The sequence below is a fragment of the Cynocephalus volans genome, chromosome 6 (genome assembly GCF_027409185.1).
Source record: "Cynocephalus volans isolate mCynVol1 chromosome 6, mCynVol1.pri, whole genome shotgun sequence".
In the NCBI taxonomy this organism is placed as follows: Eukaryota; Metazoa; Chordata; class Mammalia; order Dermoptera; family Cynocephalidae; genus Cynocephalus; species Cynocephalus volans.
The window spans coordinates 61,593,380-61,610,159 of NC_084465.1; the positions used below are offsets into that span (position 1 = coordinate 61,593,380).

At 32.1% G+C, this 16,780-nt stretch overlaps 1 protein-coding gene across 7 annotated transcripts in view; it reads left to right on the forward strand.

Annotated features, from left to right (window-relative positions):
* The window catches only part of RUNDC3B (RUN domain containing 3B), a 155,846-nt gene that overhangs the window by 85,217 nt on the left and 53,849 nt on the right, over positions 1-16,780 (forward strand). For all 7 annotated transcript variants that reach the window (XM_063100344.1, XM_063100345.1, XM_063100350.1 and 4 more), the window contains 2 exons: positions 4,511-4,679; positions 14,272-14,429. In XM_063100344.1, the coding sequence (XP_062956414.1) occupies positions 4,511-4,679; positions 14,272-14,429 (327 nt within the window). The remainder of the gene's footprint in view (positions 1-4,510; positions 4,680-14,271; positions 14,430-16,780) is intronic.

Here is a 16,780-nt window from a genome sequence, read left to right on the forward strand (position 1 = left end):
AAAATAGTATTGGAACAACTGGATGGATCCACATGTAAAATGATGAATTTGGGCCTTAAACTTATGCCATATACAAAAGTAATTCTAAATGGGTCTAAGACTTAATTAAATGTAAGAGCTAAGACTATAAAATTTTAGGAGGAAATCTTGATAATCTTGACTTAAGTGACTGTTTTTAAGTGTGACAGCAAAAACACAAATAGCCAAAAAAAAAAAAAATTGTATTTAATCAAAATTAAAAACTTGTGTATCAAAGGACACCATCAAAAAGCTGAAAAGGCAATCCAGAGAACAAGAGAAAATTTTTAGCAAATTATGTACCTAATAAGGGTATAGTATCCAGAATATATAAAGAACTCTTACAACTTAGCAACAGAAGGACCAACAAACCAATTTTAAAATGGGCAAAGGACTCAAGTAAACATTTTTCCAAAAAAGATGGACAGTGGCCAACAAGCGTGTGAAAAGATGCTAACATCATTAGGCATTAGGGAAATGCAAATCCAAAACACAGTAAGACACCACATCCAGGGAGAAAGCTAAAACCAAAACGAAACAAACATCAACAATAAACATAAAATAGTAAGTGTTGATGAGGATGTGGAGAAGTTGAAACCCTCATGCATTTCTAGTAGGGGAATATAAAATGGTGCTGTGGAAAGAAGTTTGACAGTTCCTTAAGGTTAAATGCAGAATGACCACATGATACAGAAATTATTCTTGTAGGTATCAATTCTCTTTCCACCCAGGAGAATTGAAAACATGTGATCAAAAACTTGTACCTGAATGTTCATGATTATTCTTAATAGCCCAAAGAGGAAACAACCCAAATGTCTATCAGTTGATGAATGGATAAAAATGTGGTATATCCAAACAATGGATTATTATTCAGCCACAAAGTGGAATTGGAGCACTGATACCTGCTACAACATGGAAATACCTTGAAAACATTATGCTAGGTAAACGACACCACAACCAAAAGCCATATATTTTATTTATTTATTTCATTCCTTATACTTTCTGAGTTTTTGATGATCTTTTCTTTCTCAATACTTGTTTCCTTCTTTCCCTCTTTGCTTATAAGTATATAGGCTATAAATATCCTTTCAAGTCCTACTTTAGCTACATCCTGTAAGTTTGATAAATTGTTTTTTATTTTAGTTCAGTTTTAAGTATAATTTCCATTATAATTTTTATTTTTACCAAGAATGTTTGAAATGTAATTTTCAAAAATTTCAGGGTATTTTGTTACTACTGTAGTAAGTGAATGTGGTCTACATAATCACAGTTCCTTGAAATTTGTTGAGAAATGGGCTACAGTTGGTCAGTTTTCCAATGATTAGGTCCCATATGCATTAGATTATGTTTGTTAATGGTGATGTTTTAATATTCTAGATCCTTTCTCATTTTTATCTGCTTATCTTGTAAATTTTGAAGATGATGTATTAAATTCTTTCACTATGATGTTTGATTTGTCAGTTTTTCCTTATGGTAGTTTAATTTTGCTTTAAATTTTTTAAAGTTAACTTATTAGATGCACACAAGTTTAGAATTTTTAATTTTCCTGATATAATGGATTTTTTTTATCAATATGTAATAACCATAATTACATAGTAATCTTTTTATTCCTTAAATTCCATTTTGTTTGATGTTAAGAGAGTCCTGCCAGTTTTCTTTTGGTTAGTTTTTTCTAGTATATTTTTATCTTTTTTAAACCATATTTCACTTGATCTGACATGCCTTGCCATTGTGAATGCATCTTAATTCAATGACAAGAATATGTAAGAAAATAGCTTGATAGCAATAGTAAGATGTCATCAATTGCACTCTGTACCCTGATTTCGTATATGTTAATATGTGAAAAAATAAACACCAGAAATTTGTGAAATAGAAATGCTTTCAACATTTGTGTCCTTAAGTTTTTAAGTATGTCTTTTTAAAATGATACTTAACTGGAATTTTAAAAATCTACTCTGATAGGCTTTCACCTGAGGTGCTTAGTATGTATACTGATACATTTGGATTGATATCTACTATTGCATTTCTTGCTATTTATCCTACTTTTTTGTTTTGCATTTCTTTTTTTGTCCTTTCTCTCTTCTTGCCTTTTTTGATTTCTCTTCCCACTCCCATTTTATTCCTCTATTAGTTTAGAAGTTTCATACTGTACTTCTTTTCTTCTACTGGTACCCATTAACTTTACTATACAGATTTAAAATTGAACAAAGCATAAAGTTAATATCTTTACTATCTCTCCAAATGAATGAGGACCTTGTGTTGTTTTTACTCTAATCATTTCCTTCTTGATTTATGCTTTTGTTGTCCAGAATTTTAGGTCTGTCATTGATTTATTTAACATTTCACAAAGTCATTCTTGCTGTTTTATACTCTGAATATCTGTTTAGATTTATCCGTAAGTTTCCCATTTTCTTTGCTTACTGTTCCTTCTTGCAAAATAGACCTTCCTTATTGGGTCATTTCCTTTTTCTTGAATTATGATCATTGGAAGTTCTTTTAGTGGGGATTTGCTGCCACATCTCTCATGTTTTAGTTTTCCCTAAATATTCTTTATACCACCCTCTTCCTGGGAAGATAATTTTGCTGGATATGCTATCCTAGTATGGCAGTTATTTTTCCTTAGCATTTTGAAAATATTAAATATTATAATTTCTTCATGTCTATCTTCCATTTTAATAGTTCTTTCTTCAATTGTATCTCATTTGTAGGTCATCCATTTGTTTTTAATGTCAAATATCTTTTTTTTTAGAAGTTCTGTTTGGCTATGTTTTTAAAGCTGGAAATTTATTATCAGCCACTGCCTTCTTTTCTCCATTCCTCCCAAAGCAATGGCATGACAGGCAGATTTCATTTGGTATTTGTTTACCAGTTTGTTTCTTAGATCATTGACTGAGAACATCTTCCTGGTCAGATCTTTCTTTATGCAGGGGTCTCTAATTCTAATTTGCAACATGCTTATACCTGATTCAGGAACCCAACTGATGCAAACGCAGATCACAGAAGATGAAACATACGATGTCTTTTTTTTTTTTATCCTTATGATATTTTCCAATATTATACCTATGTTAATCTATGAAATTATCATTTCTGACCTTGATTTCTTTTGGTTCGTATCTTTTTGGTGCTTTCCATCTCTGCAGTTTTAATTATTCTGTATCCATGTGTATCTAATAGACAACTTATATAGTTGACTCTTATTTACCTTAATCAAACCCAAGCATCTGTTGAGTTTAACCCATTTGAGTTTCTTTGATTACTTTTTTTTTTGGCTGCTGGCTGGTATGGATCCAAACCCTTGACCTTGGTGTTATAACACTGTGCTCTAACCAACTGAGCTAAGCAGCCAGCCTCTAATTACTTTAGTATTAGGACTTATTTCTGCCATCTCCTTTTTTGTTTTGAGTTTTCTGTGTTTTTTCCTTTTGTTTCTCCATTTGACCAATCATAGTCGCTTTTAATACTTTGAAGGTTATACAGACTCTTTTTATGCTTCTGCTTCTTATCTGTTAATTTCATTGCTTATTTTAAATTTTATTTTCCCCTATTTATTCTTTAAATACACCATTATCTTTCTTCTCAATTGTACAGTCACACTTTCCTCTCTATTTAGTTTCTCCTCTCTCAGTTTTTTTCACTTTATTCTGTGCTTCTCTGCCAATACTGATGTCATTAGGAATTTTAGATATGGATTGTGATGGATGTTCTTTATGCTTTATCTCTGCCTCTCCTTCTTCCCCACATAGGAAATGCTTAGGGGTAACTGATTCTTCTTTTTTTTTTTTTTTTTTTAAATTATTTTTTATTTTTTTATTTTTTTATTTTTTATTTTTATTTTTATTTTTTAATTTTATTTTGTCGATATACATTGTAGCTGATTAATGCTCCCCATCACCAAAACCTCCCTCCCTTCTCCCTCCCCCCCTCCCCCCCAACAATGTCCTTTCTGTTTGTTTGTTGTATCAACTTCAAATAATTGTGTAACTGATTCTTCTGAACCTGTTATCTTCTCCTTGCCAAAGCTTAGCTGACCTTGAACACTACCCTGTTTTATACCCACCAGTCTTAGGTGGTGGTGCTGTTTTTCTCCCTTGCAGTGGAGATTGGACAGACAGTGATCCATCTACAGCAGTGAAAAGAGCCCAGCTAAGTTCTTCTTAGCACAGCTAGAGTTTCTGGTTCTTTTCTCTGGGAATCTTCTCTCTCTGGGTGCTCTCACAATTTTTATGTCAGTTCCTTAGATCTGTAAGCCTTACTTGTACTTCTGTAGCATCTCTTTGCCTGATTTTGTGAGAGGGGGTCAGCAACCCATGGTAGCTTGCCATTTTTTTCAGGAAGCTAAAGTCTTCATAATATCATTATTATACTTCTATATTTAGTGCTAAGTATTTTGGAGTTTGCTCATCAGTAGCTTGCAAATACAGAAGTGTTTCTTAAGAATCAAACTGGAACATATTGTTTACTTTATTTCTTTTTAAAATTTTGGTCTTCCCAGTTCTGATAGTATCAGCAGTGATGAGGAGGAGCTAAGGACTTTGGGAAGCAGTGACAGTGAAGGCAGCACTCCGGAGAATGTCGGACCTCCTTTAATCGTGGATGAGAACAGTTGGTTCAACAAGTGTAAGAGAGTTAAACAAAAGTATCAACTTACCCTGGAACAGAAGGTATTTATCAGCTGTCAAAAGTCACTTAATTTGATTTTACTTACTGCCTTTGGATTGTCACTGCCAAAAGATCTTTTAACTGAAGAAAATTATTTAGCCATTGCTACTTCCCTTCTGTTCTTGAATTGTCCTCTCAATTAAAAATCAGGCAGAGTTTTAGGAGAAGCTTTTGTTTGTTAAACTTTTAAAAATGTTATGTAAATTAATATAAAAATAAACCATTTATTCTTCTGTAAGTGGTTTAATTTATATATTAGAGATTTTATTTCCTATGATTAACTTTATGAAAGATTATTGGTTTGTAAAAATGCAGTGACTGTCTAAGCACACATATTTTTTTAATTAGGTATTTTAGCAGCTCTTGTGTGTTAAGCACTGTACTAGTCAAAGTAGAGTATATAACAGAAAGAAAACAAATTCCGTTATCTTGAGGAGTTTTTAATCTTTACTTTTTTACTGTATTATTTATTTTTCCTTTCTTCCCTTCCTTCAAACTTATTATTTCTAATAGACATATATAAGGAAATCCCAATGGGATCAGAGATAAAAATATTAGAACAATAAGAATGCACTGGAGAAATGATTATAAAATGAATATACAAATATGAATAGACTTTCGATATGCAAACAGCTACTGCTTAGAAAATATAAACAAAAATATCCCACTTACAATAGTTATGGAATTTGCATAATCTATATGAAGAAAATTTTCACACTCTATTAAAGGAGACTTCCGAAGTCAGACTAAGATAATCTGAAAGTCTTTCAATTGCAAAAATCTTAAAATGCTGAGTAGAATACAATTTTTAAAAAGTTCCACATAAGAGCTACTCTCTCAAAGAAAAGGAACTCACTGAGGAACAGAAACATAGAAGGACATGAAAACAAGAGGAATAAGTGCATAAATTAGTGCCACTGCAAGCCCTAGGAGTGGGAGTGAGGGCGTAATCCCGTAACCTAGGTACTTGTGTTTTGATACCAACAGGGGACATCATACATAGGCCCACTATCATTCAAGATGGAAACTGAACCTGGAAGGCAGGAGTGAGATGCAAAATATCAGAGTAAGCAAAGAAATTGATAAATAAACCTTGACTGATATCATGAAACATCAAAAATAATGACCAGTATGGGGTGGCAATGTGCTAGAATATGTTCAACTGGCTCTTGGAGAGGAGATGGAGAGAGAAGTCCTGATTTGTAGCATTTGCCAATTTCTCTGGGGTAAATGCTCCCATCATGGCCAATTTAAAGCTACCAATATGACATCACTGAACGCTGAACTGGGTAGAGATGGACAATAGAATACCATTATATAGTAAATCTACCAGATAAATGAAACAGACATTAATGATTGTAAGAACATAAATAATAGTAAAATATGGTAAAATAATTAGGAAGGGATGAGTTTTGAGTAGTTTTTGTTTTTAGTATAATTTTCTTAATTGTAAACTTATATAATTTAATTTTTAATAATAGCAGTGTTGAGCAACTGACTTAAAAAAATTTCTGAAAATTTAACAATCAACTCTTGAGAGCCCATACAAGCTGGCTGCAGCTCATCACTGGTAGTATGAAAGCAAAGTAAAACTAAAACTCTGACTAACAGTATCAAAAAGAGTGAGAGAGGATGATTGAAGCTAATGCCTTTTGAGGTCGTTCTATTATAGTGAAGAGAGGTACTTGTAAAAAAAAATATGAATGATATATTTTAAGACCAACATATGCATATATTCAAAGAGAATCTATTTGCTTTTTACAGTATAGCAAACCAATATCCTTGTAAATTTCCAGTGTTTTTTTAACAAGGACATGTACATTTATTTGTTCAAATAACAAATACATAAACTGAAAAACAAAATACTTTGTAGAAAGTAGGGCTACAAATTTTCACAAAAACTGGAGATGTAAAACTTATTAAAATTTCTGTATTTCATTTTATAATCTCTATGATTATTTGAAATAGCCCTCTAAAGTCTTCCATAAGCTTGCAAATATCAAATTAATTTCAACCGAGGAAGATGAATAAACTATTCAAAGGCAAATTAATTTCTAAGCAAATCAACAAGTCCACTTAATAAGAACTCAAGAATAGAAATTAAATATCTAAGTTTAGCAACATAAATTGCATAAAAATCAATAAAACAGAGTATAAACACAAGGACACTTCAAAAAGTTTGTGAAAAAATAGAATTGAAACATGATGGAAATCTTTCTATGAACTTTTTTTTAAAAAATTTTTCTTTTTTTTTAAGAGACTAAGAGCATAGAAAATGTGTTCTATGACCACAAAACAGATGGAAATTTAGAAAACTCACAAATATGTGGAAATTAAGCAACATTCTCCTAAATAAACAATGGGTAAAAAGAAAAATCACAGGGAAATTAGAGAGTACTTTGAGATAAAGATCAAAGCTCAAAATACCAAACTTTTATAGGATGCAGGGCTCCAACAATGCTTAGAGGAAAATTTATGCTTGTAAACACCTGTGTTAAAATTAAGAAAAATTTCAAATCAGTTATATAAACTTCAACTTTAAGAAAATAGAAAAAGAAGAGCAAACTGAACCAAAAGCAAATATAAGTTGGAAATAACAAAGATTACAACAGAAATATATGAAATAGGGAATTAAAAAACAATAGAGAAAATCAACAAAACAAAAAGTTGATTCTTTAAAAAATTCAACAAAATTTGCAAACCTTTATTTAGACTGACCAAGAAAAAAGAGAAAAGACCACAATTACTAAAATCAGAATTAAAGCAGGGGCATTAGCACATTGTCACGATGGCTTTTTGTGGGGATAAGATTTAGTTTTTCTCTCTCTCACTTGCATTTTTGTTCTACAAGTGGATTTTGTTCTTGTGTATTTGTGGTAGTGATTATTGTTTTTAGATTCCAGATACAGGACTTCATTGAGGATTTCTTGTAGGGCTGATCATGTGGTGGTGAACTCCTGTACCTTTTTTTCTGTCAGGAGAATACACTCTTTTCCCCTCATTTCTGAAGAATAGCCTTGCTGGGTACAGTATTCTTGGCTGGCAGATTTTTTCTTTGAGTATTTTGAGTACATCATCCCATTCTCTTCTGGCCTGTAGAGTTTTTGTCGAGAAGTCTGCTGTTAGTCTGATTGGAGCTCCCTTATAGGTGACTTGACGCTTTTCTCTTGTTTCTTTTAGAATTCCCTCTTTGTCTTTGAGCTTTGCCAGTTTGACTATAACGCGTCTTGGAGAGGATTTTTTTGAGTTGAATCTGTTTGGGTATCTTTGAGCCTCTTGGATCTGAAGATCCATGTTTCTCCCTATACCTTGGAAGTTTTCCGTTATTATTTTGTTGAATAGGTTTTTAATGCCTTTTCATTTCTCTTCCTCTTCTGGAACACCCATGATTAAAATGTTTGTACATCTATGGTTGTCTGCTAGCTCTCTTAGGTTTTCTTTATTTTTTAAAATTCTTTTTTCCTTTTTTTTTGATCTGCCTGGGTTATTTCAGAAAGACTATCTTCAAGATCAGAAATTCTTTCTTCTGTTTGTTCTAGCCTGCTGCGTAAGCTATTGGTTGTGTTTTTTATTGCATTGAGTGAATCTTTCAGTTCCATTAGTTCTGCTATGTTCTCTTTTAACATATTAATTTCTATGTTAATTTCCACCTTCATATCCTGGATTCTTTTTTTCTCATTTCATTTTGTTGTTTAACTGAGTCTTCTGTATCTCATTGAGTTTCCTTAAGATTGTTGCTCAGAATTCCTTTTCAATCATTTCAAGGGTTTCCTGCTCTATAGAGTCTGGTACTTGAGAATTACTATATTCTTTTGGTGGTGTCATATTTTCTTGGGTTTTTGTATTTCTAGTACCTATACATTGGTGTCTGGTCATCTGGTATAGCATTTGCATCTTCTGTCACTCCGAAGCAGGTTTTGAGGAGAGAGATGTCTTCTTTTTCCGGTCTCCACTGGTGATTCTCCTTGTGTTCGGTGGGCCACCTGCACAGTGGCTGTGAGTGCTGCTGTGGTGTCAAGCCACTTTTTTGGCAGCTGTGGCTGTGGCAGTGGCTGTGGTGGGCCACCCGTGCCAAAGTGGTGTTTTTAGCATGCTCTCACCTGCTTTGGGGCAGGGGGTATTGCCCTTGGCTCCTTGCCTAGGACCCCAGGTGTGCTCTCTTGCCTGCTTCCAGATGGAGGGGCAGCAGCCCTTGGCTCCTTGTAGAGACATTTTTAATGTGCATGCCTGTTTCCAAAGCTAACTTTTAGGAGTTACAATTAAAAGAATGTTTGAAAGAAGCAGAATGTTTAACTTCCAAATAAGTAGTGGGAAAGGAAAGAAATAAAGAAAACTTGATCAATACAATAGAAGGGAGTAAATAAAAAATAAGAATGATAAAAAGAGAATAGAAAATACAGTGGTAGAAATAAACCTAAGTTTAACTGTCAACATGCCATCAAAGTAAATGGCATAAACTTGCTAGTTAAGATAAACTCTTAGATTTATTAAAAATAAGTATAAAATTTAGTTGTATTTTGTTTATAAGAGAGACACATAAAATATGACACAAAAAGTTTAAATTTGGTGGGATAAATATACTAAGCGAATACTAACCAAAAGAATTCTATATCAGTATCATTAAACATTGACATTTAGGCAAAAAGCATTATTAAGACTAAAGAAAGACACTGCCTTTAATAAAAATTTACCAAGAAAGTATAACAGTGTTGAATTTACATACATTTGATAAGGTACCAACAGACTGTCCAAAGAAATTGATAAATCTATAATTATAGTAAGTAAATATAAGTATATAAATATATAGTAAGTATAGCAAATATCAAAGTAAATTATAGATTGGATACACAAAAAATTAGTAGGGATGTAATGAACTTGAACAACACAATTCATAAACTTGACCTAAAATAGTTAAATGCTAACAATTACAATACATATTCTTTTCAAGTACACAAGGAACAGCCATACAATTTTTATAGAGCATACTAGGTCACAAAACAAATATACAAAAATACCAAAGAAATGATATAATAGTGATCACAATGCAATAAAGTTAGATATCAATACAAAAAGTTACCACCACCCACATACCACCCATGGAAAATTTCTAAATTGTGAGTCAACAAGAAATGAAGAAATACTTAAAAACAAATGAGCATGAAAACAATGTATTCTAACAGTTGTAAGTTGCACCTTGTGTTGTACTTGTAGAAGTACTTCAGTTAGAAAAGAAAGAATGAAAATTAAACAGAGAAATATTCAAGAAATAGGCAAAGAATAACCAAAGCAGTTCAAAAGAAGGAAACAGAGAACTGATGTTGATGAAATAAAAAACAGAAACAGAATTAACAAAACAAAAACTTATTATTTGCAAAAACTAATGAAATAGACAAATCCTACCAAGAATAATTAAATTTTTAAAAACATTAAGGTACAGATGGACAATTTTAAAAATGAAAAGAGTAGATGGCATAACTGTAAATGCAGCAGAAATCCTCCCAATAATTATTAGAGAAAAATTTTAACAATTTTATGCCAATACCTTAGAAAATTAGATGAAGAATTTTTTATTAGCATATTCATTATTACAAATCATAATTATTCTTTATGTCCCTTACTTGACCAATCCCTCCCCGCCCCCCATATCTGGTATCGTTAGGTTTGTTCTCTCCTTCTGAAAGTTCAATGTATAATTGTTATCTTTCTTTCTCTTTTTCTTTCTCTCTTTCTCGAGAGTCTCTCATTCTCTGTCTCTCTCCCTCCCTCCCTCCCTTACTCCTTCCCTCCTTCCCAGTTATGAGTGAGGACATGCAATGTTTCTCTTTCTGTGTCTGACTAATTTCACTTAACATAATTTTCTCCAGGCTCATCCATGTTGCTGCAAATGGCAGAATTTCATTCTTTTTGTATGCAGAGTATTATTCTGTGTTGTATATATACCACATTTTCCTTATCCAGTCATCCATTGATGGACATTTAGGTTGGTTCCATATCTTGGCTATTGTAAATAGAGTGGCAATGAACATGGGAGTGCAAGTATCCTTTTAATGTAGTGATTTCCATTCTTTGGGGTATATACCCAGAAGTGGGATTTGCTGGATTGTATGGAAGTTCTATCTGGATCATATGGTAGTTGTTTGAGAAACCTCCATAATGTTTTCCTTAATGACTACTAATTTACAGTCCCACCAACAGTGTAGAAGTGTTCCCCTTTCTCTGCATCCTTGCCAGCATTTGTTATTCTTGGTCTTTTTAATAATGGCCAGTCTAACTGGGGTGAGATGATATCTCAATCTCATTTTGATTTGCGTTTCTTTGATGCTTAGTGACTTTGAGCATTTTTTCATGTACTTGTTGGCCATTTATATGTCTTTCTTTGAAAAACGTCTGTTCAGCTCCTTTGCTCATTTTTTAATTGGATTATTTGTTTTTTTACTGTGAAGTTGTTTGAGTTCCTTTTACATACTAGATATTAATCTCTTGTCAGATACAGAGTTTGCAAATATTTTCTCCAATTCCATAGGTTGTCTTTCCACTCTGTTGATTGTTTCCTTTGCTGTGCTTTTTAGATTGATATAATCTCATTTGTTTATTTCTTCTTTTGTTGCTGTTCTTTTGGGGTCTTATTCATAAAGTCTTTACCCAATCCTACTTCCTGAAGTGTTTCCCCTATGTTTTCTTTTAGTAATTTTATGGTTTCAGGTCTTCCATTTAAGTCTTTAATCCATTTTGAGTTGATTTTGGTATATGGTGAGAGGCACAGGTCCCGTTTCATTCTTTTGTGTATGGATGTCCAGTTTTCCCTGCACCATTTACTGAAGAGGCAGTCTTTTCCCCAATGTATATTCTTGTTGCCTTTGTCAAGGTCAGTTGGCTGTAAGTACATGGGTTGATTCCTGGGTTTTCTATTCTGTTCCAATGGTCTGAGTTTCTGTTTTTGTGCTGTTCTGGCTGCAATAGCTTTGTAATATGATTTGAAGTTGGGTAGTGTTATGCCTCTGGCTTTATCTTTTTTTTCTTTTTTTTTTTTTTGCACAGGATTGCTTTGGCTACTCGGGGTCTTTTGTTTTATATGAATGTTACGATTGTATTTTCTGTTTCTGTGAAGAATGGCATTGGTATTTTGATGGGGATTGTATTGAATCTGTAGATTGCTTTGGGTAGTATGGACATTTTCACAATGCTAATTCTTCCAATCCAAGAGCATGGTACATCTTTCCACCTTTTTGAGTCCTCTTCAGTTTCTTTCAGTACTCTTTTGTAGTTCTCATTATAGAGATCTTTCACCTCCTTGGTTAAATTGATTCCTAGAGTTTTTTTGTTTGTTTGTTTTGGTTACTACTGTAGATCAGCTTGTTTTCTTGATTTCTTTTTCTGCTAGTTCATTGTTGGAGTATAAAAACACTACTGATTTGGGGGTGTTGATTTCATATCCTGCAACATTACTGAAATTATTAATCAGCCCCAAAAGTTTTTTGGTAGAGTCTTTAGGTTTTTCTATATATAGGATCATGTCATCTGCAAATAGGGATAGTTTAACTTCATCCTTTCCAATCTGGATGACCTTTATTTCTTAATTTTAATGAGTATTAATCAAAACTGATAGACCTATAGCCATTTTAAAAATGGAATAAGTAGTTTAAAATCTATCTACCCCCCACAGAAAAAAAAAATCATCAGACTTTTGTGGTTTTGGAGGTAGAGAATACTAAATATTCAGAAGGCAGTGAACCCTATTTTACACTGACTGAGAACAGAAAAAGAAATATTTTTCAATGAATTTAATGGGTCCAGTATAATTTTGATATTATTGAAAGGTCATGTGAATATAATGTCAGGTGGGAATGTGATTAGTATAAAAATATAAAAACAATACTATGAACAATTTGGCATTTTCTAGTAAATGTGAAGATATGCATGGCCTATACCTGCAGTACTAGTCCTAGACATTTGAGTATCTCCTAGAAAGTCTTGGATGTGTGTACCATGAGTCATAAACTCAGTGTGTTCACAGCAATATTGTTTATATTAAGAAAAACCTAGAAGAAGCCACGTGGCTAATTTCAGGAGAGTGAATATACTGCAGTATTCATGCAGTGGAATACTAAACAGTATGGAGAGTAAATGAATTGTAGCTAGATTCATCAGTGTAGATGAAAAAGCAAGTTTCAAAAGAATATAGGCAAAACCCAGCAATACTAAACAATATATTGTTTAAAACGACATACATTTGTGGTAAAACTAGGAAGAAATGCAAAGGGATGATAAATACAAATCTCAGGATATTGTTATCTTTGCAGAGGAGGCAGAAGGGTATGATCAGGGGAAGGCATTATCTTGGCTCTTAAAGTATTGTTGAGTAATCCAGGTGGTGGGCATATGAGTATTCTTTAATTACTAATGTTTGTAAATATTCATATATAGTTTATTTTAAGCTGTATATATATTTGTAAAAATTAACTTTACTTTTGATTTTTTGATTTTTCGTTATGGAAGAACAAGTATTTGAAAATAGGAAAAAATTTGAAAAAGAAGTTGATGAAGAGAGAATAGTATTAGCTACTATTAACATGTATCATAAAACTAAAACAGCTGAAAGAGTTTGTTAATGACACATGAATAGGACAACATGTAATAGTACAGAGAACACTTTAAAAAAAGAAGATTGTAATTAATTTAGATTCTAATTAATAAATTCACAGAGGAATGTGAAAGCACATTACAACTAAAAAGAGTAGGATGCCATGAGAAGGGAATAATCAGAAAACATGAAAGAGCTACTGAAAATTAAAAATACGATTCCCTGAATTCAAAAATTTAGTATAAGGGTTTAAAGGATAAATCCAACAAAGTCTCCCAGAAAGCAGAGAAGGACAAAGAAACAGTAAATGAGTGTAAATGGATAAAAGACGGGATCAATCAAGAAGTCTCATATCTATTAGGTGTTTGCTAATAATAATAGCTAGTAATTTTACATTGCATGCAATGTGTACCAGTCACTGTTCTAAGCAGTTTACCTATATTGATTAATTTAATCCTCCCAACTAGGATTATTGTTCCCACTTTTTTATAGTAAGATGAAACTGTGGCACAGAAAGGTTAAGTAACTTGCCCAAGGACACATAGCTGATAAATGGTCAAACTGAAATATGACACTAGGCAGTCCCTAAGCCTGCAGGCCTAACCAAAACATTATATTGCCTCCCACTAACAGGTTAATATCTTTGTGTTTTTGAAAAATGATCACATAGAGGAAGCTTTCTTATTGGTCGTTCTGTAATTAGGTCTGTATTTTGAAGCTAGGAGGCAGGTATTTATCACTGTTATGGAGCTTAGAACTTATGATGTTTTAGCTAAGTTTTGCCTTAATTACAAACAAATTTGCTCAAACTTGTGAGAAGAGCTTTTAAAATTGAGAATATATGTTAAATTTTTGTATTCAATTAAAAAATCATCTTTTCTGATTCATCAGTAATACTTTGAAATTGTTTTATTGTAATATAGATAGGAATAACATTTCAGCTACTCAGCATTTATCTTAATGATATATATTAGAATTTTGAAGTTGCTGTATTTTTGGTGATATATTTCCAGGCTTATCTTGAAGAACTCTTACGACTTCGAGAGAACCAACTGTCTGAATCTGTCTCCCAGAATAAAATACTACTTCAGAGGATTGAAGATTCTGATCTGGCACATAAGTTGGAAAAGGAACAATTAGAATATATCATTGTGGAGCTGCAAGATCAGCTGTAAGTGAGATACTTTTAGAAAAATGTTGACAGTGTTTAAACATTAAGACAAAATGTGTTTTGACACAGGATTCAAATTCCAAGAAAATCGATTGCCTGTTATTAAATTTTTTCACTTACTCTTTTTTAAAAGTTTACTTTTGTTTTTCTTATCACAAAAGTAATCCATGTTCATTGCAGAAACATTAGAAAATACAAGAAAATAAAAATCACCTTCAATTGTGCTACCCAGAATTAACCATTATAACTTGGTGCATATTCTAACAAATGCAAATACATAATTTTTACAGTATTTATTTACTGAGTTATTGATTGACTGACTGCAAAAAGATTGTGTATTAGACCAGTACTACTAAAAGTGCAGTGCTGGTGCATAAACTATTTGTTACCAAATTGTGCCAGAATGTCACTAGGCATGGTTTAGCACAGCTGACTTTGTTTTTGTAGAAAGACTTTTTTTTTGATGAAGAAAGCTGTACACTGAGATATATTCTGGTACAAGCTTCTTAACTTGTCATTGTTCAAAGCATTTGTACTGATTATATCATTTTGTCAAACTTGCTTTTATCAATTAATTGCTTATGATGAAAATCTTCACACATTAATATTTATTTCATCTTAAAGGATGGTTTTTAAATTTTTTATTTTGAAATAACTTCAGACTTTCAGAAAAGTTACAAGGATAGTACAGAGAATTCCCATATGACCTTTCCTAGATTCACCAATTTTCACATTTTGCCACATTTGTCCTATAATTTTCTCCCTCTTGCCATATACACATACATTTTTTTTAACCTCTTGGGAGGTTGCATACATCATACTTTTCTGTGCCTTAATGCTTCAGTGTGTCCCTCCTAAGAACAAAGGTATTCTCTTATATAATCATGGTTCAGTTATCAGCCTAAGAAACTTAAATTGATACAATACTTTCATCTTATCTATAATTCATATTCCAATTTAATCAATTGTCCAAATAATGTCCCTTATTGAAACTTTTGTTTCTCTGCTACCAGATACAATTCAGGCTCACATTCTGCGTTTGATTGTCAGTCTCTTTAGTTGCTTTAAACCTAGAACATTTTCTCAGTCTTTGTCTCCTATGAGATCGATATTTCTGAAGAATACAGACTACTAATTTTATAGAATGTCCCTTAATTTGTGCTTGTTTGCTTTTTCCTCATGATTAGAATGAGCGTATCCATTTTTGGATGGAATACAACATAAGTGGTATGTTCTCTTCAGTATATGACATCCTGAGGCACATGAAGTCTGCTGGCCCTTAATAAGTGATGTTAATTTTAATCATGTGGTTAAGGTGTTTTCCTCATTTATATAATTACTGTTGTTCCTTTTGTAATTAACATGTAATTTGTAAGGTGATACTTTGAGACTAAATATATAAGATGGTTTTTATTAGTAAAACATGTTTTATTAAAGACCAAAAAATTTAATATTTCAAGGAATTTGTATCTTGATGAAAAGAATTATGTCCACATATTGTTTCTTCTTTTTTTTCTGATATTGTAAAGAGGGTTTGTCCTATGGGGCATCACTCACTGAGGGCCAGGTTAACACTTTACGTAACTCCTTGCTTCCATTAAGCAGGGAGAAAAATATCAAGAGCCAAACAATAGAGATTTCTGGTTATTTCTTTATAATTAAAAGATTAAAAAGATTATTTCATTTTTCTTTTGAAAGTAACACTGGTAGTTTATATAAATGCTTTTAACTTAAAAATAATTATGAAATCAATTTCTTAACCAAAAGAGATATTTTTATTTGAAGAATTAAGTTTGACTGGATCAAATTTAATTTATTTTACTTTTGGTAATATACTCAAACTTTTTAGTTTGATAAAATAATCTACCTGAGTTATGGTTTTATCATGCTTCTATGATAGAAGAGTATGATTGATTGTCTTGATTTTACAAGGGAACTTTATAATTTTTTTTAATACCTTTAAGGAGATTTTACCAAAAACAATATTATGAGAGCAACAAATAGAAAAATTATGACCACTGATCAGAATTAGACTATTTTCTTGAGTTTAGAGCTAAAAGATTTACTTTCACATAATATGGCTACAATCTCTGTATAGGTTTAAGTTGTCTTACAAGATTCCTTTGTACAAAAACCACTTTCAAGGATACTGAACAGGAGAGTAAGATAAATTCCTTTGTGAATTTTCACAATTAACTATCAAAATCAGCTTTAAGATGCAGAATAGCATGGGCATTTTTTCAGCTATAGGGAGAGAATGAATTTTTTTTATGTTGCCGAGTTGCTTTTTTTTTTTTTTTACCAACAGTCAGGAAAGCCTGCAATCAAAGCTGAAATTCTCTTTCTTAATC